A 17,801-nucleotide genomic window follows, 5' to 3' on the forward strand; every position below is an offset into this window, starting at 1 on the left:
CATAGGGCCCATCCTTCCAAATCACAAACAGGCTCAGCATTGCATTTGAACCTTGTCCATTTGTGTGCAGCCCCCACCTTGTGCCCTGACCTTACTAAAGCAGGCAGAGAAATTAAAACAATGTGCTGAAAAGGAAAAAGAACATATTTCTGGAGCCACTGTCCCTGTCTGCAGTCAAGTCTGGCATCTCTGCACTGACTCCCCCAGGCTCACCTGGCTTGAGGTCTTGAGGAGCTCTGTCAATGACACTGGCAATGCTCCTGCCTCTAATTAAAAATGGCTTCCACAGCCATTAATAAGTGGAAGATAGAAGATGAAGGTACTTTAATAAAGTTTATTTAATCATAACTATGCTTAGGAAAATACACTTGTAAAGGTTAATATAATGCAATTTAGTTTAACTTTATACTACATTTTGAACAAAAGACTTCTTATACATGATTTAGGTAAAAACAGGAAGTATGATCTGGCTCGTTTTACATCTATTACAAACGCAGAAAAGACTGTCATGCACTACAGTAGAGAGCATGAAAAAAATTACCTTTGGTTTAATTCAGAGAATACAAGTATTGCACTGTAAAAGCATCAAACATGGTGCAACTAAACATCATAAACATGTTTCCATGCCAGCTTACAAAAGTTTGTTAGCTAGTGTAATTTTAGAGGGGGGAAAATATATGTACACATAAAACAATTTCTTTAGCTATTTGGATTCTGTTAATATCATATCCACGCCACATATCTACACAACTGACATTCAAGAAAATTCTTGAATTTGATTTAATACCTTTCAGCTACATTAAATCAGTTGAAATCAATTACTTTACTGTATCTTAACTGGCCTGTCAGCTGTTAAACATTTTTCTTTAAATGACTGAAGTTCCAGCCTAGATCATCAAAATCCAGAAACATCAATTGCAAACCATGGATTTTAGGTGCCTAGCTAGCCATTTCTGGACCATTTTTCGGGGCAGTTAGTTTGAGTGTATAGATTCATACAGAAAAAGCCCAAAACACATGACTCAACCAAGGGCTGGCAGTGTAGGGGTATATCAGCATGCTAATCCTTCCAACCACGTATTGGAGGCTGAACACAAATACAGATATTATTGCCAAAAAACACAAACATGCTAGCATTGGCAAAACCAACACAAAATAATTTAACAATATTGAAAAAGACGAAAAAAAAAAAAAAAAAGGCGTTGTTTAAAGGGAGACAGCAATGTAAGACCACCATATATGGTGGGCTACATGACCCACACTCCCCTCAAATACTCATATTAGCAGTGCCTAACATTTGAGATAAACATAATGCATTACATCCTTGCCTTTTTACTGTAACATAATCCCAAACCCTGCAGAGAATTCCAACATAGTTCTGCAGCAAGATTAGCTAGTTCAGGATGTTCTTGATGGGTCTCAGATAGAAAAAATCAACTTTTCTTCTTCTTAATACGTTAATAATTTATTTTCAGTTTCTCGTCTTGTAGGAAGGTAGGAAACTCCACCAAAGAGGAGCCAGCTGTTGTCTTTGAAGAGTTCTTGTCAGATCAAGCATTGAAACCTTGACCACTTCACAGAAATGTGCAGCACAGTATTTCAGAGAATCACCTTTGCTTTTGTCTCACAGAGAGAACTTTAAAGTCAGTTAACAGCATCGTTTCCATTAAAAAATAAGAGGAAAAAATAATCAGGCCAGTCCATGAGTTTACTTGAACATAGCTAAAGTCCTTGAAGTCTCTCACAAAATGGCAAAGGCTCTTCGCAAGGATAGGAAGGGAGCTTTAAATCTCTACATAGCACTGGAATGCCCAGCATCTGCTCACATCACTCACAAATGGTGGCAACATTTATATATAAAGAAACACTATTATGAAGAAAAAAAATACATCTAAAACTATTACAACTGGTAGTTTAGGAAAACAATTCAACTAGGTTTGTTTTCTTAATGTTTAACATAAATATAGTTGCAACTTGATCTTGAGTTGACAATGATTGTCACAGCCAAGGTAAGGATTGAACACTATCTATGCAAACAGAAACTCACTATACATTATACAACTTATGTCTGCCATGAGGGATGCCTTCCCTCTCAAATCTTTGGCCTCCTATTACCAAATCTCTCCCAAAAGCAGAAGCAATGTAGCATTGTTGCTCTCAATTCGTTCACAGCAGTGGGTTTGTTTGGAGGGGAAGATGCTGTGGGGACAACACCATGAAGAATGGGGTTTATTCCAGAGCTTACACAGAGAGAGTTACTTGCAATAAAGTGCTCTGACAAATGCTGTCTGAGCTCTTCAACTCCACTCCCCAAGTAACACCTGACTCCAAATTTGCTTCTTTGGAGCTGTCCCCAACTGCTCCCACTGGAAAAGCAGCTAGTGACAGTCAGAAGAGGGCACAGACGGGACCTGGAGGGTTTTGCTTCTTCCCTGCTGGTTTGGGTTTTGTTTACATTTTGCCGCTGGTTGGCCACAAGCAGTCAGGTAAGCAATCTCTCTTGCATTTGTGTGTGCTGGAAATTAAATCTGTTTAGAATTAAAAACTCCTCGTATGACATTCAGCCCTGAGATGACAATCTGGTAACTTGCATGTTTCTCTCTGCATGGAAGCAGGATGGTTTTATTAAATGCAATTTGAATTAATATGGAGCAGAAATTCCTACAGATTTTAAATGCCAGGTTTGTTGCTTACCAGTTGATTCATCTTTATTTGTTTGCTGGGTTTTTTTGTGTATGAGATGTTAGATTATATCACTGCTACTATTTTATTTTTTTAAAGCTCATGAAATTTGACTGCTGTCCACCACAAAAAAGAAAATGGAAGGGTAAAAAAAATTCCAGACTTGCAGAATCTGCAGACTGTTTCCACTGAGAGAGATTATTTTCCTGTCTGGTGATCCCAAATTATAAATCACAATTTATTACTCTGCATGTGTATTCAAAGTATCAGAAGTGGCATTTCCATGACAGAATAAATCCCGTAAAAGTGTTCTGAAACTGCATTGGTATTGTTTTGCTCAAGAACTCTACAATTCTAAACACAGTAAAAAAAACATAGCCAAGCAGTTCATAATTTTAGCAACTTCACGCACAGTTAATCACACTCCAGGAAAACAAGAAAAATCTGCAGTAAGGAACATCACAGAAAACTGCCACAGAAAACTGTCCCACTGTAAGCAACAAGTCTGAACGTTTCCAGATAAAAAAAACTTACACATACAAAACCAAACATGCATATATAAAGTGTACATATACTGCACAAGCACTATTCCTAGAAGATTAAACTGCATAGGTAAAAATCAAAAACAAGTGCAACATTTTAAGCCCTTAAAGCACAATCAAAAAACAAAAAGCAGGAATTAAAAATAACAAACTTGCTCCCCCACAACAAAGCCAATTACAGATCAGTGATTAAGATATTAATCAAGACAGAGGTTCTCCAATCAAAAGTTGGAAGGACTGCTCTCAAATTTTGGCTCATCATTCACGCTTAGGGGACCTGAAATGTACGTTCATAATTGTAATTAGCTTAAACAGTTATGTTCATCACTAGCCAACTTTGATTTCTTTTACAAAGTGCTCTTTATGTAATAGAAGCTATCTTCCTGGTAGAAAAACCATCAAGTAGTTTAACACTTTGAACATCAAGATACATTGAAAAGAACTAAAATAAAAAAAAGGGAAAGGGAAAAAGGGAGAGAAAGAGAGTTGGCTGCTAGAACAAAAAGCAACTTATGCCAGTGGCTCTATAAACATCCAACTTGTATATTGCTAGCTCCAGTCTTGTTCCTAAAACTCAGTTTATAAAAGAGCTGCATAAGCTAATAGACTAGAAGCTTACAGTGACTTTATAGGACACAACCTCATACACCCTACCTGCTTTCTCTGATTAAGAGATCCAATAATTAATGAGTTCACCATGACACAAAGTTGTCAAAAATATTTTCAACTTAAAAAAAAAAAAAACTAAACCAAAAAGAAACCAATGCAGACACTAAAGCAAACCGTGCTTAAAAAAAAATCTACAGTATTTTTACATAAGCTGTGTAAGATCTTACAAAAGAAGATTCCCCAAACCACAGCTATTTCTACTCCTGCCCTTTTGCTGCCTTCTCAAGATAATACACATTAACTAAGTGCCTGTTGAGGTGCTTGCTGTATTCACCCTCCTTTTTAAATGAGCGGTCACAAAAAATGCACACATAGTTCTCCCTGGCCACGGTGGGGTCTGGAGCTCCTTGTGACATCTTTGGACTCGTTTCCTCTTGCACAGAGCGAGCACCGTTTAACCCCGAGTCGTCGCTCCCTTCTGATATGTTGTCACTGATGTCACTGCCTTCATGGCTGTGGATGCCCTCATCCTCCTCCATTTCCTGAGATTCATTCACGGCTGTGCTATCCCGAGGTAAGGACAGAGCCACTTTAGGGCTTTGTGTACACCCTGCTGCAGGCACAGGCGCTGGCACAGCATCTCCTGTGGACTCTGTCGCTGGCAGGCATGTCTTGGTCAGGTCCATCGGGCTGGAGTTAGTCTCAGTTTCTGCCACAGTTTCCTCTGGCTCCTTCTCAGGTGCCAGATCTGGTACCACATCCATGACTACATCCACGCTTTTTTCAGAAGACACTGCATGGGAAGATTCCTCAGAGCAAGCGTCTTCCCCTTTGTCCGCCTCTCTCTCCTCCTCTTTTGCACCACCAGTGTCTTCACTCTCTCCTACTGCCGCAGGCATTTCTTGGTCCTCTACCTCAGCTTCTGTGTTTGCATCCTGAGCTGGCAGACAAAGCTGCCCTGGACCCTGGATGCAGTTTCCTTTGGGATCAGTGCTCTCCCCGCTGAGAGCTTGACCGCTGTTGTTGTTTAATGCCACTGTGTCAGTGGGATCCTGCTCCTTTTGGTCACTGCCCTCAGTGTCCAGCTTCATGCCTCCATCTTCTTTTGTGACAGGATACTCATCTGGCATCTCCTCTTCTTCAATCTTCTCCTGATCAGGTTTACTGCTTTTTTTACTGTGCTTAATTTTCAGAGCTTTCTTTTTTCTGTTTTTCTTGAGGCAAGAATTTTGCTTTTTAGGCTCTTCCTCTGGTGCAACATCACTTTTTTGAGCTTCCTGGCAGTCTCTGGGTTTAGCTTCCACTTTCTTTTTCTTTTTTGTTACTACTGAGGTATCATTTGCAGGCTCTTGTTTTGAGGAAGTAGCCTCAGTCTCTGCCTTTCTTTTGACCTTCTTTGTTTTACAAGTTTTCTCAGTACTTTTCTCAGTTTTAATATCCACCTCCTTGTTTTCTGAAGCCGATTTCCGACTTCTGGTTGTCACCTGGCCTGCAGAAACATTGCTCACTGACTTCTTTTCCTTTGCCGAATTATCTTTTTTCTCCACCTTCACAATTTTCTCCGCTTTCTTTGCAGCTGAATCCCCTTTTGTCGGTTCCTTCTCCACTTTGTCGTTACCGCTCTCAGAAAAGTCAGCTTCGCTCTTTTTAGTCCGTAGCTTCACCTTCGAGACATCCATGGTGATGTCAGAACAATCGGGATGCCTGGACTTGATGTGATACTGCAGGTTGCATTTTTTAGACGCTGCATAGTCACAGACAGGGCAGAGGAACTGGCGCGGGTTGATGTGGAGCTCCACGTGCTTTTTGAAGTTGCTGCGGTCAGCGGTTTTGTAGTTACAGTGCGGGCAGATCAGAGGCTTCGGCCCGTTGTGCACCTGCCGCGCGTGACGAGTCACCTCGTGCTGGTTTGAGGCCACGTAGCTGCACTGGTCACATTTGAATGGCTTCTCACCTAAGGAAGGAAGGATGGAAGGGAATGATGGTGATTATTAAGCATGGTGGTTGTGGGACACTTACTTCCCACTAATACAGATATAGAAATATGAAACTTTAAAGGATAAAAAAAAAATATCCATGCGCCTTTAAAATTAAGCAAAGTCAACATAAGAAATCCACGAGCCACAAACACATTCACAAGACACTAAGAACAAAATACAAAAAAAAAAAGAGAGAAGGAGTGAGGGCTGGGAGGAAGGGGATCCAAAACCAAACAAGCAGTAACAACGTCACAGGTTCTGGCTAGGCATACATACCGGCAGAGATCTCTCTACAGTAATATTAGCAAATGGAATCCATACCCAACTGGTCCATTGAATGCATTGTAGAAAAATGGAAATGCAACATTTGATGAATAGCGGTTTCACACAAACGTTTCAAAAAAGTCCAACTTTATACAGATTTAGCATACTTCATGTTTGCATTGAAAAGGAAATGAGGGAAAAGAAGCTAGCAAAACCTAAGAACATGAAAGGGGTGTCCAGATCTTTACCTCCGAAAAAATTCTGTTCGCTGTTTTAGTGCCTCAAACACATAGTGCTCTGGCTGCAGGCTACTCTTGGCAAGGCAACCAAATGCAGTCCACAGCCATCACGTTACTATTAAAATCTGCATTCATATTAGTGTAATGACTCCTATAGAAGTGTTCCTGAAATGTTCTGCTAAATGCATGCCACTGCAGCAGAAGTAGCTTTCCCCTTACACATCAAAGCAAATAGGAAGAACACTTCTAGTGCAACAACCCAAGTCCAGAAATACTTTGGGAGCATCTGTGTATGTGCAAATTTAGCTGAGGAATTTGGGATGCTCCTGAGCTCTGAACCAGCATCTCAAAACTGATCTGCAGCACTAATGCATGCTACTTCTTCAGTATGCTGAAAATCCACTCCAGTCCCTTGTGCTCATGATACAATAGGTGCTTCTCCCACCCCTGCAAGCCACTGCCCATACTCAAGCATGCTCTGTGGCATGACTCAGGAGACCAGCCAGCCTGCACTGAAGATGTGGTGCCTGTTTGTGTGTTAACCACAAGATATGCAACATCCTCACAAACTCTAGAAAAGGCTGTGCTGCCTCCCTGGCAGAAATCAGGGGGACAATTGTTTAAGAGTCTAGATTGTCTCATGTCTGTCTGCAGCATCTATTTATTATTTAAAGAAGAGCTACTTTGATTCCCTCCCTCACCACTTTACTTCCTTCTTTTTTCATCCCACTTCCTGGTGACATTTTCTACAAGTTTAAGCTTGATGTGTTTATTGCTCATCCTTCCTCCAAGTACAGAGCCTTTATCACCAACACTTCAAAGAACAGTTCTGTGCTGCACTGTGGGAGGACAAGTACAGCCTCTCTTACATACACATGAACAAGCTGTTCTAAGTGCACAGAGTGCAACTGGGTAACTCAAAGATAGCATGTGAAGAGCTTGTGGCCATGGCCTCGACTAAATCCTGGGGCTTTACTGTGCATGTGAAAAGGATATGTACCAAGATGGCTAAAACCAGCTGTGAATTAGGCTCTAGACCACTGCCATTTGCTGTCTAACATGGAAAGAAAGCTACAGCACCCATGGGCCTTAAACAGCCAGCCTGTCAACTGCAGGAGTCCAGAAATTGCTATAGAAAAGGTGCAGCTGCCTGGGCAATGCAACGAAACATACAATAGGGTTTAAGAGAGCTATTAAGACAAGATCCCTGATAGCAAAAGTCATGCCTTCCCTCAGAGACTTTTGAGGCAGGGGCCACAAGCAGATCCCACTCCTTACCTCTTGTGGAGTTGAGACATCCTTGCACAGAACAAGGGCAGAGCAACATGTTCATGAAATGGTTTCCAGGTTTGGTATTGACCAAACCATTTGCAAATTTGGTGGTTCATTTGCAAACCAGAGGCTCAACCAAAATTTTTTTTTTTGTTTCTGAAAGCAGAATACTACATTCACAAAATTCTCACACCAAAATACTGACATGTCATTTTAAAGGTGGCTATTTTTAATGGACCCAAGCCCCTCTCTACTACAGTTACAACTGCCTGTCTCTTGGTTTCAATTAAAAGCCTCATCAATTGAAATTGAGACAATTTTTGTTCAGGAGACTTCAACTCCTGTTTGTCAGCATTAAGAATTCACCTAGGGCTGGTCAATTCAATTTTACAAAAACAAATCAAAAGCACAGGCTCAGGCCTATATGAACTCCCTAATGAGAGTCATAAAGGATGACTATGCTTGTGTCTATGGTGTCACAACTCTCAAAAAATGCTGTTAATTCATTCAAAAAGAGATTTGCAAGAGCATGAGAGCAAATGTTTGCAACACCTCAGCTCACAACCAGTAATGGGAAATAAAGGCTAGTGAAAGTTGCTACTTTGGCTTTTAGTGCCACAAGACTGAGTCACTTGTCAACATCCTCTGAGTTTGTTTTTTCCTCCTGTGCCTCCTTGCCATAAGCAGACACTAATTTACACCACTGTGTCATACTGAACAAAAGCTAAGGGTTCCCTCAGAACCCCTGGATGAGATACAATCCTAGGCCTCACAGGGTAAATTCTCAGCTACTCAAAATGTTCCCAGTTTCACTGATTTGAACTCAGCTATGAAGCAGACAGTGTACAAGAATTTGTTCCTATATCATCACAACATTGTATTTATTACTAGGACTACTAGAGCAGCCCTATGAATATCAGAATAGATCTTGAAAAGTAAAAGAAAGAATATATATTTCCATTTTCAGTTTTATTCATGACACTTAACATTCTTTAGCAAGACAACCTTCTCCATTTAAAAAGGAACTAAAGCCCAGGCCCTACTGGCTAAGATGGCATCTCACACAGAACTGGGCAGACTGCTTTAGGTGGCCCTTCTGGAGGCAGGGTGTGGCCCAGATGAGCTGCAGAGGTGCCCTGTGACTGCAGGATGCTGTGATACTGTGAGGCACCCCTTTCCCCAGTCACTGCTGCCCCCCGTACCAACCTGAGTGGGTGCGCATGTGCCTGGTTAAATGGGTCTTCTGAGAGCTGGAGTAGGGACACATCGCACACTGATAGGGTCGCTCCCCTGCAAAACAAACAGCAAAGGAGTTACGAAACACAGCACATTCCCAAACTTGGTTACCAAGCCACACAGGGGAGGCTGGCACAGATCCTCACACTGTGTTTGAGAGCATGTTATGTCTCAGCAAAGGGACAGTGAGAAGCAAATGCCCGAGCCGGACCACTGCAACATGTCATGCCTTGTGAATGAGGGTAGTAAAAGGGCAGGATACGACAGAGGCGCATCCTAATGTCCACCTGGGGTCAACTGTAACCTCAGCCAAAAGATTATGAGGACAGACAACTTTAGGAAGCCTTAAGCCACCAGACCTGACTTCCCTACAGCATCTTCTCCCAACACTCTGAAGATGCACAAAAGATCCTGAAAGAAACAAGGTACATTCTTGCTTTGCTTAACATCTTACCTGAAACCTCCATATTTAATTTGGATTAAGATGGGATATGACCATCCAATCCACATGGACTTGCATTTACCAGAACACAAGTGCAGATAGAGCAGGTCTTTGCTTCCAAAGTCTTACCGGCAGAGTGAAAATAGTTTGCAGCATGGAAAAGCATGATGTCCTGATCAGTGAAATTATGCTGCTAGCAAAAGCTTAAGTGCAGCATAAACGTTTATTTCAAAAGACTCAAAACCCCCTGCCTGAAGAGTTATTGGCTCTGGAGAACTAATGGAAACTAAACAGTCATAAATTATATCTCCACTGAGGACAGTCAGCTTGCAATTGTAGCTAAAAATTGTTTCAGTACAATGATACTTGAAAATCTTTTTCAAGTGAAGACAAGCTCCAAACAAAGGCAGACAGTTTTATAATTAACATGTTAGGCAGGTCTGGATAAGCACCAGGGGTGTCTGCCCCAAACTGCTAACACACTGTCTTCCCTACAAACACTTTTTAGTCCTGGGTGGACATCCACAAGAGAAGAGAGGAGTAAAGCTGAAAAGGGAAAAAGAAGTTACTCAGTCCTAGTATTTATTCAATTCATAGCCAGAATTACACTACAGCATTTTGATAAATTTGCTACATATGAGGTATACAACCAAGGTGCTCTCTAAATCACAGAGACCTGGACATCCACAAGAGCCCTGCACACAGGGTATGTGTTCACTTTCAGAGGCACAGCTCTATCTGCAGCAGCAAAGATCTGCATCTGCCAGTGTGTGATGTGAGGCTCCACTGCTGGCCTGTGCCAAAACAGCAGTAGAAGCGGCCTTTGTAATGCAGATTAATTCCACATTTCTTCCTTCCATCAAACATTTAGACTATCGCTCTTGATTAGATCAGCAGTTTAAAGGTAAATTCAGCCTCACAACCACAACTCCCCTCCCTTTCCAATTAAAACAAGGTAGGAGATTGGTGCAATACACACAATAAGATTAAGTCATGCTCAAGGGAGGGGTAGTCCTTTTGGTACAAAGAAATGGTTTTGGTCTTAAATTACTCCTTACAATTAAAAAATATGTGGCCAAAGGTCCTGGAATATTCAGTCATATCTTCTTCCTATTACCTGAAATTTCATATCTGTAAAGTTAGCTACAACATTAGGAATGTGAAACAGGCTTCCTTTCATGGACTTTTTTACATAGGGCACAGCCACAAAACATACTAGATTTAAGTATAATGACCACAACTAATTTAAAATGTGTTATTGCCACTTGAGAATTAAATGCATTGTACAGGCTGTTCTGTCAAATACTATTCCCCAAAGGATTTGTATTGTAATATTACAAGCTGTTTCATTATATTCAAACAAGCCATTAAAAAAACCTCTCCAGAAGACACTTAGAGAATAAGCCCCAATCTAGCCAAAGCTCAAGCAGGCACTTAACTCTATGCAAATGAACAGGCACACTGACATCGGCATACAAGTTTAAGACCATCTTGTTAAGGGAAGTTCCCAGTGTGACCATGCAGGAGACTCTCAAGAGTCACACTCCCATGCCAGACTGCTGGGACTGAAGCCCTTTCATGGTGGGTGGCTCCAGTGACCCAACAGGTGCCCCCTGTGATTCTCTGCACGCCTCACTCACACAGGGCTTCCTTACCAGTTTCACCCCAGGTTTCCCACAGCAGTCTCAGATGTCCCATTCCATAAAGCCACTTACTCATGGCACAGTAACACAGAAACACCTGGAACTGTTGCCTCCAAAAAGGACCCAAGAGTGGAACTCCTGCACTTTTATACCCTCACAATCTACCTGCACACAAATCTCACTCTTCTTCCCCAGTCTTCTGTTCCTGCTGCTGAGCTTCTCCATGTCGACCTTGCTGGCCTCCCCAGTCTTCATCTGCTTTGTTATCCCAAAGTTTGGCAGTTCATGGCTCCTGCTGTGTCTCTGTGTCCATCCATCTGGCTAGCACCAGCAGCACAGGGTTGGCAACCCATGGCCCCTCTGTGCCCTCACCCTGAGCAAAACCTGATCTCAAACTGCAGCTTGCACACTGAGCTACCTGCACCAAAGGTATTCCTCAAAAACCTCTTGATAAAGCCTTTTTTTATAACGCCATTAGAAGTCCCATCTGCTGGAAACAAATCTGCTTCCATCAAATTTCAAACAGAGTGGCAAGCAAGAAAGATCCCCTCTCACAACCAAAATTTAAATTAAAAAACAAAACAAACAAACAAAAAACCCAAACAAATGAACAAAAAAACCAAACAACCACAAACCAAAACCAGTCCAAAACTAGGCACAGAACATTGTGACTGAGTGAAGCAGATGTCTTAGTTATATAGCCCTTCAGATTATTTTCAATGAAGTTTTCTAGAAATTTCTTCTAACAAGCAAAATGAAGAAAAAAGAAAGAGAACAATGCTGCACTGTCTTGCCCGTAGTACAGCTCCAGAATCAGCAGGTAAATCAAGTCAAAACTTGGTATGAAAGGTCTAACGAGCACAAACGAGCCCAGGTAGATCTGCCCCTGACACAAAGAGTCCTTTCTGCCGAGCAGCAGAGGAACACACTGTCCTGAACACCTCCAGCCAGCCACTCTGGGCAGCAGACAGGCCCTTCTAGATGCAGCTTTCCCAGGTGACAACCCTATGACCATCTGTAGGGTCCTTCTGGCACCCTCTGCCCAAGGTGCCCAACATTGGTCAGCAGCCTGTCCCACAAGCACTGTCACAAGCTGCAAGGTATCCTCAGCACAGGGCAGGTTCTGGGACAGCTGCTTTTCAACATGAATGAAAGCAACAACAGGCAGGCAGATAACTTCTGCCTGTCTTCCTGCGGTCCCCAAACATGCCAAGGATTGGTATTTTTCCCAATCATGCAAGGTGCTAGCATGCAGCCCCCTTCCCTGCTCCCAGCCACATGCTCTGGTATTTGCATGTGTCATTAGTAAGGCAACTAAGTTCACTAACCAGCAGAAAACCAACCTGGGGAAGCAGAAAGGAGTACTTTTATTCCTTTACTCCATTTTAGTGAGCTGAATCAACTAGTCCCAGGATATAGGTAGAAAACTGAGACTGCCCTTCTCCAGCAGCAGCACATGTATCCTGTGAAACTCCACTCTGTACAGTCAGTGTTTCAGAAAATTGTATGGCTCTAACACAGCAGAATCAAATTAACTGCAAAGAGGCATTTCCCCCACAAAAAAAGTCTGATGAGGAACAAAAAAACAGGAGAGAAAGAAAAGCATGTATCCAAACTTATTTAACCTATTAGCAATCAGGAAACCAAAGAAACAAACAATTCCAACTTTCTTCTTTAATATGCTGAACCCATAGAGTAGGAAGAAAATGATGGATGGATGTAACCCATTTATTTTTCCCAACAAATATTTTTTTTAGTTTTAAATGAAAACTACAATCCAAAGCTATTTTAGCATCATTCAGCCAGTTTTTACTAAATTCAATACTGTTATGTAAACAGTCTGCAAATACTTTTGACTATAAAATAGCTGTGGGTGTTTTCTCAGGGTTTTTTTGGGTGAGGGTTGTATGGGGGGATTTTTTGTGCGTTCTGGTTTTGTGTTCTTTAAGGCAATACACATTAGTATTGGCAGAGACTTTTAGCTTGGTGTATAAAATATACCTGCCAGGAGCTTATTCATTCTTCTAGTACTCTAACGCTCTCTTCCACAAAACCAACATTACTGGAAGCAAGGCACATTCCTAAATCATTCTACTGACATATTTGGAAGTTTTTAATCAAGCAAGAACTGCCTGAAAGAACTTAACTATGTAGTTATGAAGTAGCAAAGAAACACCTACAAGGGTACACTAAAACATGCTGAAATCATAATCACTCATTCCAGCTTAATTACAGTAACGAAAAGAACCAGAGACCCTGCACAACTGTGTTCAAAGGAAAAAAATTAGGATCTGGATACACTTGATTTTTTAAAAAGTTTTAATACAGTTCATTGGTAAATTGGTCAAATGCAGTGATAACAGAGAACTTCCTCAGCAAACATGGTAGTTCCTGTAAAAGTCAACAAGTGGAAGTTGTTGACTTTCAGAAGTCGGAAAGGGGGACCTAATGTCATCTACAAACATAAGTAGAGATTAATTTAAAGTTTAGGCAAATGTAAACTAGACAAGAATCAAAGCACTGGCTCACATGTGGCCATGACTTCCCCACAAGATTAATTTAGGTTTTCTCCTACTATTTTGCCATTTTCACCTGGTCTCTTTCCTGTTAACTCCTCCAAAACACACAAAGAAAATGAACTGGAGGATAAACAACACCATTTTCCTAATAACTCTCACAATAAACTTTGTTTACTTGTTTAGGAAAAAAATATTTAGACAGGACTGAGTTTGAAATTGATGGTATCCACTGAACAACAGCACGCAGCTATTCTTAGAAAGAATAAAGTACTAAAATTCCCAGCAGACCCTACCAGCCCCAACAAAGCAGACACTAAAGCGAGCTGACAAACAAACTTCTGCACACTTCAGCTCAAGCCCAGCCCCGAGGCCTCCGGGGTGCCCACCCCTTCCAGACAGCTGCAGACAACTGAACTGAAACCTCCAAACCATTCATGCCACTGCTGTGACAAAACACGACTTTAAAGGAGAAATTCCCCAGTGTTTTGCTCAGCCAGCACAGTCTACAGTAAAGGGGAACCAAGTCAGGTGAGCACGCCAGGAGATGGTTAGCAAGTGAGCCCTCTCCATAGAAAAGCCCGGACACAGTGAAAATAAAAGCTTCTAAGAAGCAGCAGGGAAGCTCTGAATTGCCCTCTCACTTTCACAAAAGGGATCAGGAGGCCAAGTAACTGTACCCCATGGCCCAGAGAGGTGAGATGGCTGTGATAACCCCCTCAAAAGGAGTTTGGTTGGTCAGAACTCCCCGTGTGCGAGGGTGGTGAGGCTCTCTGCTGAAAACCAAGGTATTTCCAAAGGCACCTGAGGTCCCAGCTCACAGGACAGCAGCAACACTACAGTCCTCTGCTTCCACTTGCCATACACCAGGGAAAAAGGGGCCTCACACTGTCTCTTCCAATTACAAACCAAGGGTAGGAGAAGTCAGGAAATCAGGCCAGACCCCCCGGAAGGCTTCCTATAGGGTAACAGAAGTGTGTGTCTACTTCTGGCTGCTGCAGTGATGCAGGGCCTAGAAAAAAACGAAGCCTCTGAGCATTAAAAGGAATTAATTCACTGTTCAACTCTTATTCTGACTTTGTGGATGCTGGAGAACTCCTCTGCATGCATATATCAGCTCACTCTTCTCTGTAATTACATTGTAGTCAAGTTTCAGCTCAGGCTAAAGGAACCATTTTCAAAACTACCTATGGGATTCAGGCACCTTCTGTCAATCTGCTTGTTTTGGTTTTAGACTACATCAGGTTTCGGTGTTGTGGACTCTGACAATTATCTCAGGTTCACTTTGTCATGCCTTCTTCAAAAAATTGGCTTAAAATGACTAAACAGAATGCCCTTCATCTCCTCTTGGGCACCTGACATTTCTTCAGCCCTCTAGGACTACAGTCTGGAGCTCAAAGCAAATTCCACTAGGCTATAACCTGGTAGCACCAGAAAAGAGAGCACAAATCAGATAGAACAAACTTTGCAAAAAGACTCTGCTTCCTTCATTTATCACATATTCTCAGTAGTCTTACTGCACTTCAGTCAAAAAAAGATTAAAACCTTACCTGTGTGAGTTCGAATATGTTGAATATAATTGTTCTTCCTGTCTGAAAAATAAGAGCACTCTGAGCAGGTATACACTTTCCTGGGAAAATGATTTCTTAGGTGTTTTTTCCAGTGATATTCACTGACAGTAGTGTATGTGCATATGGTACACTTGTAGACTCTCTCATTTTCCCCTGCTTTGTTGTGGTGCTTCAAGTGAGCCAGATAGTGATCATATCTGTTAGTGTTATAGCCACAGCGATCACAACGGATTGGGCCCTTAGAGAAATCCACCTCTTCTGCAGTGCAGGAATCAGACTCCTTCACCTGTGCTTGCTTTTCTGCATTTTCTTCCACGAAGAACTTCTTAGCACTGTGAACCCTGATATGATGCACAAACTCCTCTTCAGACTCTGCCTCATACTGGCAAGGCTTACAACGAAATGGTTTGCTCTTCAAGCTCTTACACTTGTCCTCTGTGCTTTCTGGAGTACCCGGTGCTTCCAATGAGGCATCTTTGTCCACACTGGGAGTCTTAGCAGGGGAACAAGCAGCTGGACCTTGAGTTTCCACACTAGGAACCTCAAGGGAGCTTAATTCCACATTTTCAGGTGCCTCACGGTCACTCTCTGCAGTCTGGGTATCTTCCATACCCTCTCCATCACTATCTGAGAAGTTGCTGTCCCCCACCGTTGTCAGTTCTGCCATTTGTCTCTCTTCTCCAACCAGGTAATCACAGCAGTTGCCACTAACTTCTCCCGTCAAGGCCACATTTGCCAACATAATGAGCTGAGGAGCTGCCAGCTCAGCTTTAGAAAGGTCCTGTAAGTCATACATGTCATTGGACAATGCCATGCCAATATTTGAACTGCCGGGAAAGAGGCCGTTCCCACCAGACTGTCCCAGCACTTGAGTTGCCATGGCAGTAATTCTGTCGGAAGAGAAAAGGAACACCTGTAAGCACCGGAGTGTGGAAAAGTCTCCTCTGCTGTGCACCGTCGAAGCAGCCCTCCAGGGAACATCAAAAAACTAAAGCACTCTGCTGAGGTGCTGGGGCAGCGGGAAGCAGAACCCAGAGCTGGGGGTCTCGTTCTTTGCCCAAGGGGTGGTTGGGCTCTTCCCTACGAGTGGTGCAGGATCCCACCGTGTGGAGGACGGGTGGGAGGCGCTGACAGCGGGGTCCCAGGGCCCAGGCGGGGCTCGGCTCAGGTGAGTGACCCGGGCCGGGCCCCGCGGCTCCCGCCACGCCAGACACCGGGGGATGGGGGGTGCAGGGCCAGCCGGTGAGCGCAGCGGCCGGGCTCCGCCGAGCGCCCCTGTCCGGCCGCCGCCCGCCCCAAGGGCCCCGCCGGCCCAAGGCCGCCAACAAAAGGGGGCGGCCCGGCCCTGCGGCGACCTCCCCGCGGCCCGGCGCACATCCGCCGGGGGAGCCGGGCCGGGCCGTGCCCCCGCCACCCTCCCTCCTTCCCTCCCTCCCTGCCTGACAGGCATGCGGCCATTTTCTGCCTGCCCACACAAAGCGCCCTCCCCGCGCCGCCCCCGGCCCGCCCGCTGCCGCCGGCCGGTGGGGACGCCCGGCTTCCTCCTCCCCCCGCGGCGGGCAGGGCAGGGCAGCGGCGCCGGTGCGGGGGCGCGGGGCGGAGGAAGCGCCCCGGTACCGGCAAGGTCACAGCGGCCGCGCCCACCCGATGCCCGTCCGCGGGAGGGGGAGCGAGCGGCGCCCCGGGCCTGCTCCTGGGCCCCGGGCCTGCGGCTGCGCCCGGCCCGGCCCGGCCCGGCCGGCGACGGCTTCGCCTTCCGGCGGCGGCGCGGCCCGGCGAGCGCCCCCGCGGCCGGCGCGGCTCCTTAGCCGTGGTGCTGATCGCCCCGCGGCCCGCCCGCCCGGCCGCCCCCGCCCGCCCGGCGGCCGCAGATCAGCCCTGGACAGCGCCTCTCGCCCGGCTCCCGGCCCCCCCTGCCCGGCCCCGCCGGGCCCCGCCGCACTCACTCACCCACCGGCGGCGCGGGGCCGCCCGGCCGCGCGGCTGCTGCGGGGCGGGGCGGGGCGGGCGGGAGGCGCTGCTGGCGGCGGCGGCGGGCGGAGGCGCCCCCGCATTCCAGCACACAGCGCGCAGCGGCGGCGCCGCCCCGCCCGCCCCCGGCAGGAGGGGCCGGGCCCAGCGGGGTCACCCGGCAGCGGCGGGGGCACCGGGCGGGCGGAGGGCGAGGGGAAAGGGGCGCCCGGCCGAGGAGAGGGGTCGTGCCCAGGCAGGGGCAGAGCTGTCCGCGCCCGGCCCCGCTGCCGTGAGTTCCTTTGTCCCGTTCAGGGATGATAACGCTGATCTGACCAGCTGCAAGGCGGTGCCCACCGCATCGCCTTTACGAGGCGAGTCCAGAGAAGAGGAGCGAAGCTGGTGGAGGGGTTGGAGCACTGGTGGAGGGTGAGGAGCAGCTGAGAGAACTGGGTGTTTAACCTGGTGAAAAGAAGGCTCTGGGTGACCTTATCACTCTACAAGCAGCTGAAAGGAGGTTGTGCCAGATTGGGGTCAATCTCTTCCTCCAGGCAACTAGTGAGGAGAGGAGAGCCTTAAGCTGCACCAGGGGAGTTTTAGGTTAGATATTAGTCATGGTAAACGTGGTTAGACATTGGAATGGGCTGCCCCAGGAGGTGGTCATTGTCTCTGGAGGTGTTTAAGGAAAGACTGGATGTGGTGGCCTTTCTTGCCATGGTCTAGCTGACATGGTGGTGTTCAGTCAAAAGCTGGATTCAATGGCCCCAGAGGTCTTTTCCAACCTAACCGATTCTGTGATTCACCCTGCTCCACCACGGTCTAGGCCACTAAACTACCCAAATTGCTCTCAAAACAT

At 45.3% G+C, this 17,801-nt stretch overlaps 1 protein-coding gene across 2 annotated transcripts; it reads right to left on the reverse strand.

Annotated features, from left to right (window-relative positions):
* Positions 1-316: 316 nt before the first annotated feature.
* REST (RE1 silencing transcription factor) lies at positions 317-16,982 on the reverse strand. Of its 2 annotated transcripts, none has more exons than XM_058024550.1 (4): positions 16,946-16,982; positions 14,975-15,885; positions 8,794-8,877; positions 317-5,787 (listed from the first exon to the last, which is right to left on the reverse strand). In XM_058024550.1, the coding sequence occupies exons 2-4, from the start codon at positions 15,873-15,875 to the stop codon at positions 4,091-4,093; spliced, it is 2,682 nt and encodes an 893-aa protein (XP_057880533.1). In that variant the 5' UTR covers positions 15,876-15,885; positions 16,946-16,982; the 3' UTR covers positions 317-4,090. The 2 variants fall into 2 exon arrangements, with proteins under 2 accessions (XP_057880533.1, XP_057880534.1); XM_058024551.1 differs by having other exon boundaries at positions 16,950-16,968.
* Positions 16,983-17,801: the final 819 nt, after the last annotated feature.

Source organism: Melospiza georgiana, chromosome 5, assembly GCF_028018845.1.
Source record: "Melospiza georgiana isolate bMelGeo1 chromosome 5, bMelGeo1.pri, whole genome shotgun sequence".
Classification (NCBI taxonomy): Eukaryota; Metazoa; Chordata; class Aves; order Passeriformes; family Passerellidae; genus Melospiza; species Melospiza georgiana.

What these genes read in the sequence shown, in the direction of transcription:
- REST (XM_058024550.1), bottom strand. Translation starts at nt 15,875, where the DNA reads ATGGCAACTCAAGTGCTGGGACAGTCTGGTGGGAACGGCCTCTTTCCC. An exon ending in ACATATTCGAACTCACACAG is followed by an intron (nt 8,878 to 14,974) that starts GTAAGGTTTTAA and finishes TTTGTTTTGCAG; the next exon opens with GGGAGCGACCCTATCAGTGT. An exon ending in GCACATGCGCACCCACTCAG is followed by an intron (nt 5,788 to 8,793) that starts GTTGGTACGGGG and finishes TTCCTTCCTTAG; the next exon opens with GTGAGAAGCCATTCAAATGT.